We start from the raw sequence: 25,031 nt of genomic DNA on the forward strand, positions 1-25,031 counted from the left end.
CCAGGTCATAAAAACCAAAATCCTGACTTGATTTGCAAGGAAAAAGGGTGATCTTAAGAATTTCGCTCTGGACCCTTTGGAAGGGTCAGGAGCGAAATTCTCATTTGGCTTCAAAATTTGCATTCTTGGCGAGCAAAATTCACTCTAAGGCAATCCAAATGACTTCTCTCACCCTTGTCCAGGTTTGACTTTGCTCAAATTTTGGAAGAAAAGATGGTTTTTAGGATTTTCGCTCTAGACCCTTTGGAAGGGTCTAGAGCGAAAATCATTTTTAGGCTCAATTCCTTCATCTTTCATGGTTTCTAGAAACTTAAAGTCACTCTCAGGGGCAACTTCTCCTTGATTTTACCTTAGCCCAGACTTGATCTAGCAAAAAACTGATAGCAAAGAGAGGTTTTGAGAAAATTCGCTCTGGACCCTTTGGAAGGGTCAGGAGCGAAAATCTCATTCTTGACCCAAAATCATCATTCTTTCAACTTGAAACTTCTTTGCAAGGTAGAATCTCATCCTTCATTGCCCTAGGAACAAGGTTTCATGTCCAAGAAAGGTAAAAAAGTAGGCTTATAAGGAATTTCACTCTGGACCCTTTGGAAGGGTCAGGAGCGAAATTTCCTTTCCTGGCTGAAAATCCTTCATTTTCACAACTTCCAAACACTCTCAAAGGCAAGATCATGTCCATTTCCCCTTTCAACATGCTTTGGACATCACAATTTGGTCAAATAGGGAAGGAAATGAGGTCTAGGAGGATTTTCGCTCTGGACCCTTTGGAAGGGTCAGGAGCGAAAATCATGATTTGGGCTTGATTCTTCCTTTTTCCAACTCAAAATCACCTCAAGAGGTAACTAAACATCATCCTTCACCCAAGGGATAAGGTCTTAAGCCAAAACAAGGTCAAAAGAATAGGCTTGCAAGGAATTTCGCTCTGGACCCTTTGGAAGGGTCTGGAGCGAAATTCACCTTCTTGGCTAGAATCCTTCATTTTTTCAAAGCTTTCAAACATTTCCAACGTCCAAACATGTCTACTCTTCCCTTCAAAATGCCTTGCAAATCAAAATTTGGTCAAATAAGGCAAGAAATGAGTCTTAGGTTGATTTTCGCTCTGGACCCTTTGGAAGGGTCAGGAGCGAAAATCTTGATTTAGGCTTTAATTGCTCATTTTTCAAACTTCAATCTTCTCCTGGAGGCAAATATAGATTGTTTTCCACTTGAGGAACCAGGTTTTAAGCCCATTCAAGGTAGCAAATGAGGATTATAGCGAATTTCGCTCTGGACCCTTTGGAAGGGTCAGGAGCGAAATTCCTAATCTTGGCCAAAATCCTTAACATTTCTATGTTCCATCACCTCAAAAGGCAGAGACATGTTATTTCCTTCCCAAATTTGCCCATGGAACAAGGTTGGTATCCAAAACAAGGGAGCAAATGAGGCTTATGAAGAATTTCGCTCTGGACCCTTTGGAAGGGTCAGGAGCAAAATTCCTATTTTTGGACAAGATCCTCACTTTTCAAAACACTTCTCAAGGCAAGAACACATCAAGACTCACACACAATGCCTAATAAACCAACGCCCATCCAAAACAAGGAAGGAAAATGAGGGTTATAAGGATTTTCGCTCTGGACCCTTTGGAAGGGTCAGGAGCGAAATTCCTCTCCCAGGCTAGAATCCATCATCCCAAGGTCTAAAATCTCTTCTCCAAAGCAAAGTTGCATCAAACCTTCTCAATTATGCCTCAAAAGTCTACAAACTTGGTCAAGCTAAGGAGAAAAATAGAGGAAATATGAATATCGCTCTGGACCCTTTGGAAGGGTCAGGAGCGAAATTCACCTTAGGCCATGATCCTGACTTCATTTTTTCGCATTTCTTCATTCAAACAAGTGCTTTTGCCTTCATTCAAGTCTAGGAATGCGTTAGTTCTAGGTTTGGGTCAAAGTAGAATGTCTTATGGAGAATTTCGCTCTGGACCCTTTGGAAGGGTCAGGAGCGAAATTCGCTTTGGACCCTTTGGAAGGGTCAGGAGCGAAATTTGACATTTTGAACTCTCCGTCAGGATCATTTTATGGAATATAACATTTAAGTATAAGTGACTTATACTTAAAGTTATATTCCATATATACTTTCAGGATGTTTGAGAGTGGTTTCGGACCTCGAGGAGTTATATTGCAAAATCTAGTTTTTGGAGGATTCTTCAGTTTTCCAGACTTAGTCAAATTTCAGGATCAGGGCATTCCAGACTTAGCCAAATTTCAGGGCATTTGAAGATCAGGATGACATTCTAGACTTCATCACTCACCAACTCGACCTAACTCAGACCTTCAAGGATGATACTCACTCACCAAGCAAGACACAATTAGCAACAAGAGCAAAACCAGGCCCTAAGGAAGACTCTCAAAGAAACCCTAATTTTGGGGCCCCAAAGACTCACCTCGCTCAAGCAAAGCCTACCATCCTATTGATCCCCTGGCGACGCTCAAAATGCAAAGGCTAACAGACAAACCCTAAACACCTAGAAAGCGAACCCTAGAAAGCAAGAAAAGGTAGGGGTCCCCATTTGCAATGGGCGATGTGTGAATACGCACAACAATACTATCGGTTGTTAGTGTTGGGTAAACACCGATGAACTTCGGTTATAATCCTACTCCACACCGATTGGCATTTACGGTAACATGTTTTTGTTAGTATAAACAAAAAGGCACGATCAAGTAATGTCTTGATCGGTCATGATCAAGCAATGCCTTGATCGGTCATGACCGATCAAGGCATTGCTTGACCGTGCCTCATTTGTCATATACTTATAGTAAGTGGCATTCTTGAGATAGGACATAGAAAATATTAAATGCTCCTCTCATCTGCCACAAGCAAGAAGATAGTTAGATATATACAATAAGAAAGTAATAATACAAAATTAGATAATAGAATATAACTTGCATATTGAATGTAAATTGAACATCATTTACACTAAGCAACACTCTGGGACACACGCTTTCTTTTTGGACCCAAAAATAACCGTGGGTTTCAAGTTTTCAACACATGAACATTGATAGGGCAGTATAACAATTTGCATTAACTTTGAATGGGAATTTTCGTTGTCAGCAAACCCCAATTCATTATTTTTTTTTCTTATTTCATTGGGTGTTAATATCCATCTGTATTGTTAGTAGATAAAGTCTAAGGGAGTTCCTAATTTTAACTCTCAATATGGAGAGCCTAATGTGCTAGAAATTCTTAGATTGAAAGGATAGGCATTTTATGTATTTCAAATCGTCTAAGATAATTCATTGTCATTATAATTTTTTATGTATAAGCATTCATTAATCCCTAGTGGTGAGTTTTCACAAGGTCAAAGTGAAATGAGGTCGCAAAATAGTATAAAATTATATTATTGCTTAACCAGCATAACAATGGCACACATTTCTGCAAATTATTTTATTTAAACATAATATTATGTTGTCTTTAAGTCTCTATACATAATCTATAGTGGCACACTTTTGGTGAATTTCCTCAACCTTTAGGTTTAAAGCTGTATTTACTATTTAGTATTTACTATATTGGCCTTTTTCCAGGTGACCCTTACACAACGGGAGAATGATTTGACTTTGGGAATGAAATTGCATTCTTTAAAGATTGAAGATAAGCTTCAAGGGCACGTGTCTTCAACATGCAAGTATCTTGCACGTTCTGTGTTGAAGAATGATGATCAAAATACAGTTGATGAAGATGTTGAAAAATATAGCCCAGAATCAGTAACAAAGATTTTAGATGAAGATGATTATTTTAAAGATGCGTTGTCAGATTTCAGTGGCTCTTGTGATAATCTTTCTGTCATGCCAAGCAACTTAAGTTCTTTGTATGATTCCCCAAGGGATTCCTCATGTGACTTTGAAACCACAGTAATTAATACCAAAGCTGATCTTTCCAGTGGGGCTTTAACCCTAGGAGAAGTGCAAGGTGATGAGAAAGATTCAGTTGATTTTATAAGTGTTACATTTGTTACTAGGCAGCCTGATTCTCCTGCCTATGATGGAACAGACACCCAGGTAATGCTCATCTTTCAGTGAAGTTTTTTGATGTTTAAAATTTGTGTTAGTTAGGAACTGGTTTTGTTCTTATGTTAATATGAAGAACTAACAATGGGTTTTTTGTGTCCTTGCCAGATGAGCATTTGCATGACAAAACTTGATTTTTTCTGCAATAGGTCTACTGTTGTTGCATTAATTGATTTTGGCATGGATTTGAGTGAGTTGATGGAGCGCTTATATGATAATGCACCTTCGCAGAATGATATTATTGGAAATGTACCAGTGCCAAGTGAAAACATAGAAGATGTTGAACGTGTATTAGTTAAAGGATTATTGGGAAATGGAAAATCTAGAGTTGTGTTTCAGCTGAAGATGAATGTTGATAGTGTTTGTATTTTCTTAAATAAAGAGGATGGCTCTCAGTTGGCTATGTTGGTGCAAGAAAGGTTTCAGATGGATTTGAAAGTTCGTAAAATTTCTACACACCTTTCCCTAAAATGTTATTCATTTTCTGTACATTTTAACATCAAAGGGATTAAGTTCTTTGTAGCTGTTGTACATTTAATCATTTTATGTAGATAAATATAAATAAATAAAGCACATGTTTATGTTATGTGAGGGAGAATAATGCTCAAGGAAATTGGCTATAAGCCAGTCACAAGTGGAAACTTGTTACTATTCTGTATGTGGGAACTCTGCGCCTGACTGTTTGTCAGTCTTACAATTTCTGTAACTTGATATTTGTTCACTAACAAATACACCTTTCAATATTATATAAATTGACGATCCCTGCAATGAAGTGAAGGAAGAATTTCATTTCTAAATATGTGTTCCAACTGCAAGAACTGATGATGGTTGAAAAGTGATTTCATATTTGTAAGCTATTGTGGATATTTACAATTTAGCTCTTCCTAATAGACGCTAGACTTCACTTATGTAACTCAATTGCATAAGTTTCTGTTCCTGATTTGGAAGTAATGAAAAGAAGTCCGTAAATGCCTGCATCTCAAAGTATATAATAATGTAGTGATGTATATTACTACAAAGAAAGAATATTAAACAGGACTAAGAATGAGAAAACCAATAATATGATCTGGAGAAACTCGTTATTATTCTTAGAAACAAATATACCATTCAAGATCATTTAATTTGAGGAGCACTGCAAATTTGGTGGAGGTAGAATTTCATGTCTAAAAATTTGTTCCAAGAATTGAAGATTGTTGAATAGTGATTTCGGATTTGTAAGCTTGAGTGGAGATTCTACAATGTAGCTCCTTCCAACAGATCCTGTACTTTCCTTATGTAACTTGATTGCATAAGTTTCTGTTTCTAATGTGGATAAGGAATGAGAAGCGCCTACACTTGCATCTCAAAGGATATAACAAGGCACTGAAGTTTGCTACTATAAGGAAAGAACATAAGACAGCACTAAGGATGAGAAAACCTGCAATATGATCTGGAGGAACTCAAATTTGAGAGAAACTACAGAAGCGGAAAGTTTTGTTCCTCCTCAGACCACTAACTTGGGAGCTGTTACAATGGTTTATTTCTTAAAACAAGGCTTACAAGGGCTTTTTTGCTACAATAGTAATTTCTTACACCATACAGCCCTCCAATGGTTTCACACTCTCTTGAACTTTGCTACACTCAAAGATTCATAGGTTGCCGGAAAGAAGCTGTAACAACTTATTTTCTCATCAGCACTAAGGAAAAATCCCCAAACAATGAAACTTGGAGGTTTTATAATGAATAAAAGTTACAAATGAGTTGAAGAAGGAAGCTTAGGTACAAAGAGACTGAAAGGAATCTCTTTGGACACATTGTGTAGCACTCTCAGATCCTGCATGCTTTTTCTCTGTAGTTTCTATGACATGTTTTCCATGGTCAATCCTTCTCTGCCTGCCTACATCTGACAGGGAAGATTTTGATTGCAGTCAAACTAGCGTGGAAGAAAGAAATTATATTAATGTCAACAGATGACCAAAAGTAGGTCAATGGGTCTCAAAGTATACAGCAGTTTACATTACAAAATTCTAGGAAGAGACATGTTTGACTACAGTTGAACCTGACGCCTGATTTTTCTTCTGCCAGGTCCAGTTCCTTTTTGTATTCAAATCCTTTTGTTACTTCTTCCTCTATGCTCTTTGGTAAATAGCTTCCACAACTCAACTTACGTGCCATTTATAGAGAATGGGCCTTTGGGTTGTGTTAATCATTAAGAGTTAGCTTCAAATAAAACATTAATGGACTTAGTTAGCCCATTTGACTAATTTAACTATTCCAATTTTAGGTCAATGAGTATAATGATATCTTAGAAATTTCATAATTGAAAAACTTAAAACAGTATTGATGTGATCATGCTAGCCCATTTAGATATTCGCTACAGTACATGTAAATACCCTTACTTGCATCCTTTGCCTTGACAGATTAAAAATAATACAAGCTGCTACTAAATATAAAATTATTTTAAAAGCTTGTCTATTTAAAGTTCTATGGACTATCTACTACTCAAACCTAGGAATTCTCATTTTCTGCTGGAGTGCCCTGCTTCCTTAATGGTCCAGAGAAAAAAAATAGAAAAAGAAAAGAAATAAATCATATTAGTGTCCATGGATAACCAAAACAATACATCAGATTACAATAGAAAGTTAAAGGAAAAGAATCCCAAAGGACCCACAAAGGGGAAGAGCCTGATATGATTGTTGTTCGAATACTCAAGCCACAATTTTTCATGTGAGATATCTAATCTGGCTTAGATTGCATGATAATATTCATGGACCAGCTGGGCTTTAAGTCTACAATCCTTTTCTTTTTGTCGGGTGCTCTACCACATATGACAGAGGGACCTTTCAATGAAATGAAACAATGAAGATAGGAATAAAATGCTGAAAACCTGGATTGGACACTTACATTGCCATATGTTTGTAGCGAAGCTTGAGCCAGAAGAAGTAGTGTCATCATCCACAACCATTAAAGGGCCAATTCAGAATCTTGTATGTTATGGTAGAGTGGGTGCCTTGGCTAAGCAATCTGAGGACATTTGAAGCAATAATTTTTACCAGTGCCTACATACCCCCAATGTAACTGCAGGATCAACTACTCTGGATATATTCTTGGCTGGTTTAAAACATAGATTGACACATTGTACTCATGGGGCATTTCAATATGATAAAAAACCTAGATGAAAAAAGAGTGAGCAGTAGGTTCAATGCAAGGGTTGTAGATTCTTTGATGGATTTAATTCATAAAGAATGTTGCTAGTTCCTGTATGGTTAGTACTTAGTTCACATGCACTGATAGTCATAGAAGGAATGTTGAAGAATGATGGCTGAAAGTACAGATCAAAAATCATCAAATACTGCTGACAATCCACTGGATGTCATTGAACACATTTATCAATGGCCAAATTCATGATGGCACACTTTTTCTCTAGTCATAATTAAAGGAAAAGATCTATGTTTAGATTTGAAAGCACACATCTGATGCACCCAATTTCTTCCAAAAATTTTCCCAGTCATGGAAGGAATGCCTCCTGATTCAAGATCAACAATTCCACAACTTTCACAAAAGACTAGCGCTTCTCACACATAGCATACAATCATGGAGTTACAACACTGTCTAGAGATAGCCAACTAGAGCTGTTAGGACTTAAAAACAAATTTGAAAGTCAGAAAATCATACACAAACTTGCTGTGAGGATAACTAAGTTGGCAGCAAAGAGTGAAAAAGAAGCGTGTATTGGCTGGGGATGAAGTAATGAATTGTTTTTCATAAAACTGCCCTCAATGAACAACACATTAATTCAATTCCAAACATAAAGGGTAGCAACAACAAAGAGCTGTCCATTATGCTGGCAGGCACACAGTATTCTAACAATTACTTTAAATATTGAAAATTAGAAAAAACCGACTGAAGAAATATCCTTTAAGGTCACTACTCAAATATAAATTAAAATGTTGGCTAATCTAGAAATAGTGATATCACCAACAGAAGTTGACTCTCTTTAAAAATCTGTTAAGATAGAAGAACTCAAACAAGTAGTGTTTTCCTTTAACAAGGATATGGCTATGCGTCATGATAGCTTTTCAGCTCTATTTCCAAACCTTTTTGGTTGTTGAGGGTTACGATTTAAAACATAATGTATTGGTTTACATGAACACAACAGGTTGCTTCTTAATCTTAAATATAGCGAAAGCAAGCAAACTCGACCAGTTTAGATCTACAGTTGTCAGATAATCTTTAGCAATTAAAACATGACATGAGGCTACATCAATGGCTGTCTAAAAACTTCTTTCTGTCTCAGTCTACTTTCACTTCTGCTCTAAAAATCGTGTAGAATATCATTGCAATTCAGGGAATTTTTCACTTGGCCAAAATTCACGGAAGAATAGGCCTCTTTATAGAATACGATATGTTTGAGGCCTTTGACAAATGTGGCTGGGATTTGTTGGGAAAGAAACTAGCTACAATGGAGTTCAGTCATGAAATGATTAGGTTGATAAATAGCTGCATACCTGCCGCCACCTTCACTGCTTTGACAAATGACCACTTGGGGGAACTGTTAACAAGAAGGCATGCAAAACAGGTTCATCAGGTTCCTACCTATTCATTTTTGTGTTGAAAACTTCCACAGGACCTTGCAAGCTGATCAACATGAAAATCAAATATTTTGACTGCCTACCACAAGAAAAGGGCACTACCTTACAAGACAATTTGTGGATTATACTATTCTATTTTCCACATCAGTGCACAAGAGGTAATATATGATCAAAACCATTCTCTAATGTGTCGGCAAGAGATTGGGAAAAATGTAATGACCCTTTCCTAGGTGACTAGCAGTTGAGCAGGGATTGTCCTATCATTTGGTTCCCGTAGGCCAATGGAGTGAAGAGGGAACCCATTTAGGAGTCATGGAGTCTTGCAGGGGGTTTTGTGAGCCAATTCAAACATTTAGGCGACAGTTCCTAGTTTTTAGGAGGGATCCCTATTTTTTAGGGAATGACTAAGAGTTGGTTCTGGGGTGGCTAGGTACCATTCTGGATCATTTGAGACCATCTCCTAAATTTTAGGGAGGGTTCCTATTTTTAGGGAGGACTACCATTTGACTGGTTGACCACCCAAAGGGCCACAGAGCAGAGCAGGTTCGCTTTTGAGCATACTCAGATGTTTGGAGACAGTTTCCTGCTTTCTAAGGGGATGCCTACTTTTTAGGGGATTACTGTCAGTTCGCCTGCAACATTGGGGTAACATCCTCGGTCAAGTATCTTCAATCAGATTTCAGTTCTGAGACCCGAGGAGCATTTTATGAATTATTTGAGAAATATTTAATATTTCCTAAGTTGGATTAAATAAATAATAATAAAGTGAAATAATATAATCACTTTATATTAATAAAGTGGCCCCTTGGCACATTTTCCTAGAAGTTCTAACTTAATAATATGGCCACTTTTAATGAGGAATTGGAATTTCAATGAGTTAAACCTCTTAGGGGTGTTGAAGTTGTAGCTTCAGTCGGAATCCTAAATACCGACTCTGTAGATCAAATTTCTAAGTGGCCTATCGGCCTTACACATTTGATCAATCAATTAACCTTATTAAAACTATTCAGACTTCCTTACATAACCATACTTCATCGTTCATGTCAATTCATTTCACAAGTATTATGATAAGTTTGATTATCTATTTGTGTCACATAGTTGATTATTGTTTTTATCTAAACTGATTCTACCTATCAAACACATGAATATATTGCTTTAGTTATGTATTACCATTGTATATCGGGTTAGTGAAATATCCCGATAACTATCATCAGTTTAGTTATCGATTTGGTTTATATGCATTGGACTCTTGGTAAAGAGTCGTGACTCCTTCATGGGTCTTATATTTGTATACATTCATTTAGATCGATAAGATAGAAAAATATATATACTACAGCTCGATACAACAAGGAGTTAATACTAAGCAGTCAGTGTCTATAGCAAACCGAACATATAGCACACATAGCAGATAAGTATACACACAACAATTGAGATTGCAGACAGCAGATCCATCGAATACCATATATGTTCTATCAGTATGAGATACTGATCGATTAATTACGGGATGAATGTAAATAGTAGGAAGTCATGCACAACAGTCTATATTGCAGTCAAATACAATTTTGAATTCGATGAAATTCAACAGCATATAAAGGTTTGTAATCATCAAGAGATCAATAGATGAAAAGAAGATTGATCTATTGCATTAATTGATCTATAGAAACTATCCACCGCTATAGTGATCTTTATTTGAAGGAAAAGAAACACAGCAGTGATAGACCGAGTAATATCAACACATTAAACAGTCCGTGATAGAAAAAGTGTAGTCCAAGCGGATTTTTCAGAACTTCATCTTCGCGAATGGACTCTTGGAAGCCAAATTTAAAAATGGGACATACACATGGATCAATAAGAGATTGGGGTCTACCAGCATATTGGAGAAACTGGACAAATTCTTTTTGGCAGAGAAATAGGCAGAAAATTCAGATTGCTTTTGAAGCTTCAATCCTTCCCTTTTTTGGTTTAGATCACTACCCTATTTCCCTTATTGTGCAAGATGATATGGTTCCCATTCATTGCCCTTTCAAATTTGAAAAAAGATGGCTACAAGATATTGAAGTCAGGGATTTAATTCCTCAATGGTGGCTTTTTGCCCCACAAATAGTGGGAACCAAATCTTTTTGCCTCTGTAAGAAACTCTAGTACTTGAAGATTAAACTCAAAGAGTGGATAGAGTTCATTACAAGAACATTATGCGGAGAAACTTAGAACTGAGCAATAGCTAGAGGAGCTGAACTCAAACATTATAGTCGGGGATATGACAGAGCAGGACTTTCTGAAGGAGAAAGATTTGAAATAGTTGCTCTCTGAAATCCCCTCTAGGGAAGAAATATTCTAGCGGCAAAAGTCTCAGGAATGCTGGCTTAAAGAGGGTCACTGCAACACATATTTTTTCCGTAGTTCAGTTAAGGCAAGAAGATCTAGCCACAGGATATTCGAAATTAAGAACTCAGATGGAGCCATACTTTCTAGTAAAGAGGAGATTAATGAAGAGGCAATAAGCTTTTTTTAGAAATTATTAGCTTCAAATAGAGCTGGGGAGGTGATGGATGAATTGGAGCTTTTGGAGATTATCTCAAATTGCTTCTCTACACAACTTAATCAGAGCATCTCAGGCCTGGTCACAATTGAAGAGCTGAAGTGTGTACTTTTGTCCATGGAGGGAGACCAAGCGCTCTTCCCTCTTTCTTCCAGAAATTCTGGGAATTGGTTAAAAAAGACCTTTGGGAAGTGGTGGAGGAATCTTGTGTCCATTCATATATATCTTCGGACTTAAATTGCACTTTGCTTGCTCTGATTTCCAAAAAGAAGGTTGTTCAATCTTTTGAGGATCTCATGTTGATATCCCTTTGCAACACAACTTACAAGATTATTCCTAATGTGATGGCAAATAGGCTTAAATAGGTTCTTCATGTTATCTTCTCAGAAGAACATAGTGGTTTTGTCCCAAGCAGATCAATTGTGGAAGGTATTATTATTGCTTATGAAGCCATACTTTCAATGAGGAAGTCCAAAACTGAGAAAATGTTGGTGAAGTTGGATGGATATTTAGAAGGTCTATGATCATGTGGAGAGAGGTTTCCTCTTGATGGTAATGCAAAAATTTGGATTTTCTCTAGAGTAGATTGCTTGGACAAAAAGTTGCATCAACTCCAAAATTCTTGGTTCTTATCAATGACAGTCCTCAAGCTTCTTTTGATTCAAAAGGGGGTCTGAGGTAGGGAGACCCCCTTTCCCCGTCTCTTTTCATTATCATGGCAAAGGCCCCAGGGAGACTTATAACTAAAACTAATAGAGTAGGTTGATGGATTGAGCCAAAATTGCTCAAGGTATTAAAGCCTCTTCCCACCTCCAATTTGCGGATGACACCCTTTTGATGGGGGACTCCACCCTTAGAGAGGCTAGAATGATTAAGTCCACTTTAAACATATATTGTGGCAACTCTGGATAGGAGATAAGTTGGCAGAAGTCGGAGATTCTTTTTTTTCAACACGCTTCTTTGAAAGTAGTGCGAAATCTCTAGAATACTAGGGGCCAAGCCGAAGAATTGCCGAGCAAAGTTTTGGGCATTCCCCTTTTTGCTGGGGCTAGTTGGGCCAATTTGAGGAACAAACTATTGGAAAATTGTTTTGGTTGTATGGAAGGATGGAGGAGCAAATGGCTCTCATCATCAGGGAGGATCCTCATGTTGAAATCTGTTATTTCCGCTCTTCCCATATACTCAATGTCTTGTCTCAAAATTCCAAAGAAAATTCATGTGTAGCGGGAGTCGAGATCAAGAAAAAATCGTGCTGTTAGCTTGGGACAAGATTTGCAAACCAAAAAGCTCTAGAGGTGTGGTTATTAGAAAATGGAACATCATGAATGAAGCATAGTGAGCTGAACTCATTTGGAGCATGTCTTGCAACCTGAACCTAATGTGGGTTAAAATTAAAATACTTAAAGAAAAATATTTCGATAATTTCAGTAGGTATAGAATCCTCACCATTAGCAATCCAGTGAAAGGATCAACAATTTGGAAATTTATGCTCTCTTGTAGATCTGTCATAACGAATCACCTATCTTGGAAAATTGGAGATGGGAAATCGGCCTTATTCTGAGACGACTCTTGGGAAGGTCTCGATGTACTGAGTAAGAATCATTCTAATTTGGAAGTGAAGAGGATTGCCGAGGAGAGATGGGGTAGTGGGGTCTTGAATTATATGGAAAGGCATAGGGAGCTAGACATGGAAGTGAGGAAATGGAAGGACGTGAAAGACTTGAACTTATCATGGGACTAGGAAGAAAGACTGCATGGCATTTTTAGGGAAAGTATTATTCTCCTCTCGAATTCTCAGGATTTGATTCTGCGGTGTGGTGCAAAAAATGGGAAGTATGCAGTCAGTATCGGATACAAATTATTGGAAAAAGAGCATAGGGAGGAGGGATGGCCATTTCAATTGTGTTGGGGAAAGCATTGTCTACCCAAGGGTCGGGCATTCTCTGGGTTGGCTCTAAGAGGTAGAATCCTTATAGGGGAATGCCTTAATAAGATCTGGTTTGCAGACCCTTTTAGATGCATGTTGTGCAGAAATTGTTGATGTTGTAGCAGGAGGAGTTATCTTGACTGCTATCTTGCCTTTTAATATTACTTCATTCATTTCTCTTATCGCTATATTATATCTGCGATTTTCTATTCTTTGTTAATATTTATACAAGTGATTCCTTATGGTTAGTTAACGGATAATTAAAGAATGGTGTCAGTTCTAATTGCACCCTTTGCATGAGTCATATGTCCCATCTAGGGTCATGTCCCTTCATCCATCTTGTTCGGGTATTTAGTTCCCTTGGTCAGGAGTCTTGGAGAATGTTTTTGTCGAAGATCAGTCTGCATTTTTTGCACGTAATATCGGTTGAGGATTCTGTGTACATACACGTGTATTGTCTGTGAAGAGATTGTGGTGCACATTCGCATTATCCGTGAGGTGATATATTCTGTTCATATCCATACGATGGTCGATGAATGATATGCCGTGATTGATACTTCTGCTGTGTGGTTTGTGTAATACATGCTGTGCACTCACATATTATCCTTATCATATTCATGCTGTACATATATTCAATCTGAAATCTTAATCAATCAGTTTAGACACTTTGAAGATATATATCGATTATCATAATAGATATCTTCAGCACAATCTATATATTCAGAATACAGAATTAGAACAATAATATCAGAAATATTGTTCTGTACCTCTTTGATTTTTTTAATTCTGATCCCAAAATTAACAGAAATAGTGAAGAAATGATTGACCATCTATTACTTCATTGTGATTTTGCAAGAGAATGCTGGATATTTGTGACTAAGTAACTAAATCGGCATTTCTTCTTTCCTGCCAAGCTCATAGAGTTGTTTCAGGGGTGGTGGCAGAATTATATGAAAACGTTATTCTCCAATATCTGGCAAATTATGCCATCTGTAGTATTTTGGGAGTTCCTGAAGGAGAGGAATCGGATAATTTTTCAAGAAAAAGAGAAAAATATGGTAAGAATTTGCAATAGAGTGGAAATTTCTATTTCAGAACTAGTAAGTACGATTACTTCCAAAATCAACCCGAGTAAGTTCCCTTATAGTTTGTCGGATAGCATCATCCAAGTAAATTAGCCACTTATAAAATTCAAGCCTGCTAATGGGTGTAATTGGGCTAATCCAATCCAAGATAGGCAGGTGGCAGTGGAATGGACTGCCCCCAAAGTGGGTTGGATCAAAATAATTTTTGATGGAGCCTTCAAAGGTAACCCAGGTTAGTCAGGTGCGGGATGTGTGGCCAAGGATTGGAAGGGAGGTGTGTGGGCATGGGGTATTGTTGACGTGTGTTTTGTACACAATCATACACAGAATAAAATACCGACAGGCATCTTATCCTCTCTTGAGAAAATAGTCTCTAACTGCTGAAGATCTGCAAAAAGGATCAGTTAGATAGACTCCAAGGTTCTTTTAGTGGGGTCTCCACGTGTGGACAAGCTTTTAGTGGTATGATGTGATTTGCTGTTTCCTTCAAGGCTTCTTACGGATTCAATAGTTCGAAGATTTCACTAATCTAAAAAGAACTTTCAAAAAATGGAAAAAGATAGGGTTTAAGAGGTCTAATCTAGCCTAACCCTATGAACGACTTAGCATGAATGAGATTTGGCAAGACTCAACCAACTTCAATTTTGCCATAAGATAACAACTTAATTGAAATTAGTGCGATCTTCTAAGGTAATAATGGTATTCAATGCATCAAAGACCAAGGACACTACTACGAAGGTACATATCCTAGATGCGAAAATGCTTGAAGGTTAAGGACTCAAAATGTTTTCCAGTCGACCACGCAAGGCGTTCCTACAATCAGCAAGAAGCTAGTGGTTTGGATTGCGAATCCTACCAAATATCAAATCTCACACTTAGCCTTTCAAATTAACAAACTACTTTGATTGAGCGAGATTCAAGTACATCCAACAACCATGAAGATAACTTAAGAAATTTGCAACAAAACACCATAACTTCAATATTTTATTGATTTCCAAGTCATCATATACAACAATTGCTTGAACTTCTCTCTTCAAGACTCAATCTTGCTACAAAATAAAAATTGCTTACAACTCTAATTTCTCAACTCTATTCTCTATTTCTCTATTGACTATTCTGTTTTTAATGAAATGAAAAATGGGGGTATAAATAGCATCCCCAGTTACAATGAAAGGTCCAGATTGAAAGTAAATCAATGGACAAGATCATGACACCTAAACCCTAATTAGGGTTTGTTACAAATGACCTCCCTTTTACTGAACAATATTAAATACATAGCCAAATATTAAATTTGGCACAAAAATCTAGGAGGTATCAGCCAATGAGAAATAAGATGTCATGTCATCTGTAACAACCTTTCATCTAGAATCTTATTCCCTTTCCAATTCTCTTTCTTAGCATATGCAATGAATTTTGTCACGATTCCTTCGATTTCTGTGCTTGGAATCTCGGGAAGATTCTTGATACTCTCTTCTAAGTGGATAACCTGATCAAATGCATCTAGAAGAGCTGTGTCCCAAGTAGGTTCAAGTTCCTTTGTATATCATGTCCCTGTGCTCTGGAAGATGGAAGGCTTCACTTATGGCTTCCTCTGAAAGGTACGCCAAAATGTTTCCTTCATTGGACACAATTGTCCTGGACTGTGGATTGTAATGACGGGCACACTCGATCATCAACTCGTGGCACTGAATAGCTGGAGGAAAACCGACCGCCTTGATAATGCCACTCTCTATTATTCTCCGGGCGACAGGTGATGGCTTGCCGATGTAAGGGACCTCTCGGAACTTCTTCATGCTAAAGTTCCCCAAGTTTGTATCTCCAATGTTGCTCCACTTGGACACGATCTTGGTCTCCACCTCTTCAGTCTTTTGATCTTCTTTCATGAGAGCCGAGCGACTGGTGGATGCTCCCGCCTTTGGGGTCGCCATACCTACACAACATTTCATTATAAGAAATAGATTTTGCAATAAATAACGTAGATAAGAGAGATAGATTTTAGGAAACCTCATGATAAGTCCCTAGAGTTATCATTTCCTACAACGATTGAGCTAAGAGATTTTAAAATTCAAAATCTGAAATATGACGATGAATGAATAAAACAATAATAACTAAATCGCCATACCTCGATAGAGAGCTAACTCTAGAATGCAAAAACAAAATTTGCCTAAGCAAAATTGAGGTATAAAGATAATCTTCAATATGATCCCCTCAAATTTGATTTCGCCACCTCTGGAGAGAATGTGATCTTCAATTTCGCACAAATAAATCACCAAGTCCTTAGCAAATTCGCCTTAGGCGTGGTCTTGGATGGATCTCCAAATTCGCTCTACCTTTGATCTCCAATGCAATTCGCACCTCTTCCAACACACTTCGCACGCCTCACACCACCTTGGGAATGTCTACGCCACCTTTGGTTTGAAGTCGCACCACCTTTGGAATGTCTTTGCCACCTTGGATAAATAAAACTCGCACTATATTCGCCTCTTGTCAACTCGCATAAAGGAAGGTAAAAATAATGATGTAGAAAATGATAATTCTACCCCCCTTATATAGCGCTTGCATCCTTTACCCCTTAGGCCGACTTAATAAAAACAAAACCATTTTTTAAATGATTTGCAATGAAATAACAAGGCCGACCTCCATATATGAGCGCTCAAATCGATTTTTTTTATTAATTAATTAATTAATTACTAATGCCTTGTGTTTTTTAATTGTAAATTTCGATTTTTAAATAAGGCAAAAATAATTAATAAATGTTAACGCCACATTAAATGCCAATAAAAATGGATTTTTTAAATTTTAAATTGATTTAGCATTTAAAGTAAATTCGAATTGTTTAATTTGGCGCCAAAAAATATGTAAATAGAGGGACGTACCTCATCGCTCTGGTCCCTTGATGAGGGACAGGAGCGATCTCCATGTTTTTATGTTCATCTTGTATCTTTGACCTTCGAAAAATCATTGCTTGTGTCCTTTGCGCTTATTCCCATTCGCTTCATTATGTGTTTGGACGTATTTAAAGGGACCATCGCCCTTGTCCCTTGGAGAGGGACAGGAGCGATCCATGTTTTCTCTTGACCTTGGCAACTTTACACTTTGATCTCCTTTGCAATGTCCTCCAAATGTCGTCCTTCGCATTTCCTATCCTCATGTCGCCTTGATCTTTGAAGGAACGTGAGTATTTTTAATGATATCGCCCTGGTCCTTGTCCAAAGGACAGGAGCGATGGGAGACTTTTACCTCGATTAGCAATGTTTGGACGTTAAAACTCTTGCAAATTGTCTTCAAACGATGCCTTGGACCATATGCTATCTTAAGACGTCTTGACTTAGCTTGATCTTGAAGCAAAACAAGGAATCCAAAGCAAATCGCCCTGGTCCCTTGGAGAGGGACAGGAGCGATCTAGTCTCCATGCTCAAAATGATGATCATTTCACGTTCAAAACTCTTGTTTATCATCTTTTTACCATACCATGGACCTTCCAAAACATTGCAATGTATTGTCCTTACGTAAATTTTGCATGGATTAATCCAATATATCAATATCGCTCTAGTCCCTTCCTGAGGGACAGGAGCGAAGTTCATCATAACATGCTTGTTCTTGTTTGTACCGACTTGCAATCATCTTCATTGCGTGGAATGATGTCCTTTCGACCCTCTTGGTAGCTTGAAACTTGCTTGTCTTTTGAAATCGGTGCTTTAATAGAAATATCGCTCTGGTCCCTTAGAGAGGGACAGGAGCGATCTAGGTCTTTATAGTGCAAATCCTTCCATGTGATGACCTTTGCAACGTTGCGCTTGATGGAAATGCCTTGAAATGTCCTCGCCACCCTTCGTCCTAACTTGGATCGGCCTTGAACCTTGGAGGGACGACCTTGAACTCTGGAGGGACGCATCATCACCATTGTATCGCCCTGGTCCCTTGGAGAGGGACAGGAGCGATCCTTCCTTTGTGGCCTTCATCTTACTTTGCCAGGTTCCAAGTTTATATTCAACGGAGTCGTCCTTCTTCACTCTATCCGCCCATGCCTTGACATTGTTTGTAATTTCGCAACAAAGGCAATTATATCAAAAATCGCTCTGGTCCCTTGGAGAGGGACAGGAGCGAACTAGGCATTTAATGCTGGTATGGACGTCCCAAAAATCTTCAATTTATATTCAATGCATTCATCTCATGTTCTCCTTCGTTTTTGAACGTAAACTTGCCTTGACCCTTGTCTGGATTTTGCAAAATGGAGGAAATCGCTCTGGTCCCTGGGAGAGGGACGAGAGCTACAAGGTACCTCGCCCTGGTCCCTTGGAGAGGGACAGGAGCGATTTAGTCAATATAGGTCATTTTCCTTCGTTTTTTGCATCTCAAATTATATTCATTTGGCAAAGTATCTTCCTTCGGACGTCCTCAAATCATTAAGTTTTCAAAATCTTGCAAGGACAAGGCGAAATTTGAATTGTAGCTCCGGTCCTTCACTGAGGGACAGGGGCGATTTTCCTCCTGGAGGCATTTCTGTGCTCATGAAAATCTTCAATTTATATTCAAATGAAAGATCTTGTCGTTCTCTATCATTTCAAACGTAAAATTTGTCTGGACTCTGTAGGGACGATGAGATATTTGAAATTGAGCTCCCGTCCTTCACTGAGGGACAGGAGCGATTTTGCTCCTACAGGCCAAAATAACAAGATTTTTCACATTTTAACACTTCACGAGGCAAAAACAAATCAATTCCGATGCCCAGGATCAAACTTCAAAAAAGTCAAAATTTGGTCAAAATATTCAGTCAGACAAAAATTCATATTGACGGTCATCATTTAGACAAGTTTAAGCTCTACATGAACATTCCAATTGAAAATTAGACCATTTTGGCGAATTCATTGCATTCAAAATTTGCATTCTAGAAAAGAAGCTCAAAAAAACTCTTAAAAGTGACTGGATTTTGGCTTGAAAAGGCAATATTTAAAACCCTAAGGCTTAGCCCTAAATCCAGACAACTAACGGACTAACAAAACCCTAAAAACGAAAGCGAAAACAAGCGAAAAACAAGCAAAAAGAGGGGGTCCCCATTTGCGATGGGGCGATGTGTGAAATGGTCACAACAGGTATGCAAAAGCTCAGGCTGGGTTCGAACAATGTAGTAGAGGCCAAAGCAGCTTTGCTAGCCATGAAATTGGCAGAAAAATTATCTGTCCAAATGCTCCACTTAGAAACAGATTCACAAATAATCATTAACGCCTTGATCAAAGGTGAAGCCGAGAACCGGAAACTCGACAAGATAGTGAAAATCATCGAAATTTGGTTGCTACTGTTCAAAAATTTCAAAATATCCCACGTTAGAAGAGAGGGAAATGAGTTGGTAGACAAGTACTCCAAGTTGGTAGTGGAGTTAGTATAGGGCAATGATGATTACATCTGGGAGGATCTACGAGGAGATAGCACGACATAGGTGGCGACTGGAGAGGACGATAAGGGACAACGACGATGGAGCTATGCATTTGATAAGCAATAAATGATGTTATTGGGGTTGGCGTGAAGTGATGGTTATATTTTGCTTCCCAATGAAGGCAAATCTCACCCTTTTTATGTAGAGCACATTGAATTGTGTGGTTTGTTTCAAGGCAGCCGATTGGGTGTTGTTCAAGATGCAGTAAAATTTGTCACTGCAGACTCTCAAACCTATGGTCGCCTTTTGGGGTAAAATCGCTGAGAAGGGGCTAAGGAATCTCTTCAAATTCAAAGAACCAGAGTTCTTTCATTGGGTGACAGTGGTGCTTGGAGAGGAGTTCTTGAAGGTGGAGTACCGGTACAGTTTGAACATTGATATTGCGTCCCTATTCCTGTCTTAGTGCCTTTAGTTGGAATGTATGGAGGATATGCATTGGATTATGATCCAGTGTGTTCGGGAAGAATGGTGCTGGGGACTTGCATCCATTACAGCCGTTACACGACTTGAAGTTGGCATTCATGCCCCCGGTGGAGATTGGCTGGACGTTGGCCAATATCTTCCTACACTACGACCCTTTTTCATTTGGGGTGCATCCAAGAACAAGGAAATTGAGGGTGCAATTGCTAAGATTGGTATGGAAAGAATCAAGGATTTCATCAGAACGTGGGAGGCAAGGGCTTGTCGTGGTGCAGGCGATTGAAACCAGGTGCAAAGGAAGGAAGAGGGTGCTGCACCATCCTGAAGGCGAGGGTGACCCCGAGGATTAAAAAATGTCAAACAGAGGAGGGACGAGGTGGACTCCTGGTGAACTGCAAAGCAAGGGCAAGAGGGCTGCCGTGAGGGAGGATAGTTCCAGCTCCGGCCTTGGGTAATTAGTGGGTGTGTGACTGTGCCTAGCTGTTTGGGGTGTTGATGTCCCCATTTTACTTTTTCTGAAGATAGATTTTTACCCATCTTGGTCTTTTTTGGTATCAATTTGGACAGTGTATAGTCACTGTAGATTTTGTATGTAATCAGCCTTAGTGCAGGGGTCTATTGGTAGATAGTGACAGAGGTTTGCTGTAATGTTTTTTACATCGATTAGGGGACTGTTCACTGTTGAATCAAACATTGTAAGGTGTCTTCAGGGGATTGACTGCTATTCAGCCAAAGAGTGGCCCGAACACAAAGTAAGTCTGTTTAGTTGTAGGCTAATATCTGAAAGTAAAATGGACATTAGAGAAATCCATTTACTTTTCAATGTTCTTGGATTTCATTTTTTTGATTCTAATTTCTTATTATAGCTTTTGTAGTAATTTGATGAAACACAAATTAACTTAATTTTTTTGCTAGCCTTTTTTGTAGAAGTATGCTCAACAGAATAAATAACACAGGGCTCTATTTTTAAGAATTAAGTTACTAGCATGTGGTCTGAAGTGTTTTTTAACTTTTTTTTTCCTTTCCAATGCTTGTAATCAGGTACATCCAAGTTCTATTTCCATTGAGGGTATGCTAGGGAACCTGAAGATATGTGATATGTCCCTTGGCCCAGAACACTGGTGGGGATGGCTTTGTGACATACGTGATCCAGGTTCTGATTCGCTTGTTAAGGTCTCATCTACACACTGTTATCTCTGTCATTTATTAGGAACTTCTTGCTCATGTATAATACAATAAATGGTCTGAAGACCATTCTTTTTTCTTTTATTATTAGAAATCACAAATATGGGCACAAATAGTGACAAATAATAACTGGTTAATGTGATGGGATCAAAAATGACAAATACAAGTCATCCCGAGGATACTTAAGTTCATCTATAGCATGACATATTGATTCAGACCAATTGACATGCAATATAGAAATATATTGTATTGTCAATTACAATTTTGTATTGGTAACAACATTAATCAACTTATTTGATTTTCTTGAAATCCTTACTAAGTTATTAGTAGAACTAAGTAAGCATTTTCTGATCTGTGTTTACAGTGGAAGTTCCAGTCTTTCAGTAGAGACGAGGATGATTTCCATGGCTATGATTACAGTCTTAGTGGGAGACTGTCAGCTGTACGAATTGTGTTTCTATACAGGTTCATTCAGGAGGTAATATTGTATAATTGATTAGCTGTTTGGCTGCTGAAATTTTACTATAAGCATGTAGCTTGTGGACTCCATTGTAGCTATCTAGTGGTGCTAACTTCTGAAGGCTTTGGAATTCGGACAATGCAATGCTTGTTGGACTTTATCATTTGTATGAAGATTACACAGCTAGGTTTTAACATATGTATCTATGAATTTTAGTTGTTTCTGAGTTAATGAATTTAGTCATTTTTTAATATGCCAGTCACCTAGTGCAAGTCTGCTGAGTCGTGAGTTTTCAAAGTATGGTGTTAAACTCTGAAGTAAAGCGTCATTTTCTATTTTCTTGTGCAATTATTCTTTGGATGAATTATCATTCTATCCTTTACTGTGCGACTTGTGTTTTTGGTGGTGGAGTTTCTATAGTTAAATGTTTGGTGTCATTGTCTCAGGAAATGTGGGTCAAGTTGAAGTTCCTTGGAAGTGAAAGTCATTCTATTCTCATTTCATGGATTTTTTTGCAATTGGGGTATCCTTGTGTGTGTGGGATCTCTAATATTATTCTGCATCTCCTCCAGTTCATGTGGATAGAATGAAAGGAAGGCAAAATGAAAGAAATTGTATTGATGTCTATGCGCAGAGTTGTGACTGAACAATCTGAAAAAAGTGTCCAAGACTAGGGCTAAAACACAAAAACTAGTGGGATGAAACCAAGGCGAGGGAAGTGTAGCTGTATAAGATAGGATCTAATAGTATCATATCCTGCATTATTGTGGGTCATTATAATACATTGATCTCCTGGCCATATTCAATTCCAGTCTTATACATATCAATGTTACAATAATTGCCACAAGCTGCACTTAACTCAGTACTAAGTTACTAACTACTCTAGCCAATTCGACCTACAACAATAGCTTAGAATACATATCATAATGCAATATATAATAATAGTGAAACACAATTTTTATTAAACTCTCTTCTGTATCCTATATATTATTCTCTATCATGTATGCTTTCAAGTTTTCAACAATGTTGACTATCATTTAAATAATTTTTTTAACATGCTGAGATAGAATTTGCAAAGAACTTGTCAAACTATAGCTGTATCATACATGACAATAAAGAGATTACTGTATTCTTTTGGTGCAGTGCTAATGTTGACATTGCTCTATGTTTTCCTCAAGTTTCCATGCAAAATATGGCTAAAGTTGTTCTGTATTTTATTGTAAGATCATACAATTTGATGCCTGTAAAGTTTTAAGTTTACCGTGTAAGTGTACTAATGACAGATTAATCTATAATATATAATTTAATATAGTATCTAAGAAAGGAAAATACCTGGTAAATTGGTTACATATACATGGGATTTTGTGTGGCATTTAGGGATATATTTAATGGAAAACAATCACAAGAGTTTTATATTTTCTGGTCCATTATGGGAAGGGAGTGCCTGTCTCAAGACTGCACTTCATTCTTGGTGATGCATACCCCTTTTCAGAAGATTTTTTTATCGGTATTAGTATGATATGCATGGAATTTGATGGCTACTAGCTAGCATAGTTAACTGTAATTTGAATTATAGGTTTTCTTGGCTGCACATTATGTTTTAGTTTCTTAGTTTCCAAAGAAAGCAAACAGAATCCACTAGAAATCACCCTGGCCTGATACTCTTATTAGAATTTAGAATGTGTATTATGTGATGTGATTTTCTGTTGGATTTTAATGCCATCCAGTTCATGTATTCCAGTGGCATTTGTGTTATCTCAAATCCAGAGTTTTGTGAGGGTTTCATTTGGTATTTATAAGTCTTTGAGCAGGCTTGATGTTTTTTTAAAGCGTGCAAATTGCTGAATCTGCAAGGTTTACCTAGCAGACATAACGCCTAAAGTGTATAAAATTTCATTTTGCAGTCACTAAATAAGGTTGGGAATTTTTGTAATAATATTAAACCGAAGTCATCTTGAGGGAAGCATAGTAGTCTTATGAAACATCAGAAAGAGAATCTACCCTTTAAAAGAAATCATACAAACATTCAGTATGAATATGGGTCTGGAAAGGCTTCTGTAATCTGCCTGAATGTAGATAGAAAGTTTTATATGAACTGTTGTGATGTTTCTTTTCATAACTTTCTTTCAATTAGACATTATGTCAGGGATAATCATTATGTTGATTTTGTATGCTTCTATTTAATTAATATTTTTATCAGCAATAAATTTGTTATACAGGTAACTGCCTATTTTATGGGTTTGGCAACTCCACAAGCTCAGCAAGCTATTCGAGTTGTAGATAAAGTTAGAGGAGTTGAATGGCTTATTCAACAATCAGAAATGGAAGGGTCACCTGCTGTAAAACTGGATGTGTCATTGGATACTCCTATTATTATCATGCCACACAATTCCATGAGCAAAGAGTAAGTATATGTGTCAATTTAAGGGAAATGAAGAGATTAACGAGATTTAGTAGGAAGATATCTGGGAATGTTTGCATCTTATCATTGATGAATTCATGTTGGACTGATGCTATTTAATTATCTTGTGGTGGGATCAGTTTCATGCAGCTAGATCTAGGTCATCTTCAAGTGTCAAACAAGTTTGAATGGCATGGTTGTAAGGAAACAGATCCATCTGCTGTGCATCTTGATGTTATTCAAGCTGAGGTGTGGACTTTGCATGATTTTGGTTGCCTTTATTTGTATGATTCAGTAAATCTGTTTGTGTTTCTAAAGAGGTTTATATTGCATTTGAATCATCATTTTTCTCTGTTCTCTTCCCAGATATCAGGCATCAATATGGTTGTTGGAGTTGATGGGCAACCAGGGAAATCTATGATACAAGAAGCTTCTGGACTGCGTATTAAAGTGTGTCGGTCTCTGCGGGATGTTTTTAGAAAAGTTCCAGAAGTGGCTGTTGACATACAGGTTGATTAAAGATGAAATCCAGATAAGAGTTCCTTAAAATGCATTGCACATTGAACTGCAATTGTTTGTCTTTGCTATTTGTCATTCGGAGAAACAGATAAATCATAGATCATTAGATAGGACAGACATTTAAATATACATCATCTGTGAAGTTAGAAGGTTGGAGAGAGAAAGTTCATAGATTCTTTGAATGGCATTGTTTCTTAATGTTATAGAGTTTCCACACAGTGGTACAGTGGGAATCGGAGACACATTTCTATGACAGCTGGGGTTTGGGTCCATTTTCTAATACAGCAAGGATAAATAATTTATAAATATACATAAAAATACATATACAGTGATCGGGTTTATATAAAAAACATAAAAATTCAAATATGAATAAATAATCAAGATTCAAACATTCATCTATGAATTAGTTATTAGAATTTGCAGTGTTCCATGGCTGTTGGGGACAGGTTT

At 37.6% G+C, this 25,031-nt stretch overlaps 1 protein-coding gene across 3 annotated transcripts in view; it reads left to right on the forward strand.

Annotated features, from left to right (window-relative positions):
- The window catches only part of LOC131042467 (uncharacterized), a 254,284-nt gene that overhangs the window by 137,200 nt on the left and 92,053 nt on the right, over positions 1 to 25,031 (forward strand). For all 3 annotated transcript variants that reach the window (XM_057975760.2, XM_059220584.1, XM_059220580.1), the window contains 7 exons: positions 3,558 to 4,031; positions 4,149 to 4,478; positions 21,058 to 21,189; positions 21,566 to 21,679; positions 23,881 to 24,065; positions 24,203 to 24,311; positions 24,429 to 24,572. In XM_057975760.2, the coding sequence (XP_057831743.2) occupies positions 3,558 to 4,031; positions 4,149 to 4,478; positions 21,058 to 21,189; positions 21,566 to 21,679; positions 23,881 to 24,065; positions 24,203 to 24,311; positions 24,429 to 24,572 (1,488 nt within the window). The remainder of the gene's footprint in view (positions 1 to 3,557; positions 4,032 to 4,148; positions 4,479 to 21,057; positions 21,190 to 21,565; positions 21,680 to 23,880; positions 24,066 to 24,202; positions 24,312 to 24,428; positions 24,573 to 25,031) is intronic.

Source organism: Cryptomeria japonica, chromosome 1 (genome assembly GCF_030272615.1).
Source record: "Cryptomeria japonica chromosome 1, Sugi_1.0, whole genome shotgun sequence".
Lineage (NCBI taxonomy): Eukaryota > Viridiplantae > Streptophyta > Pinopsida > Cupressales > Cupressaceae > Cryptomeria > Cryptomeria japonica.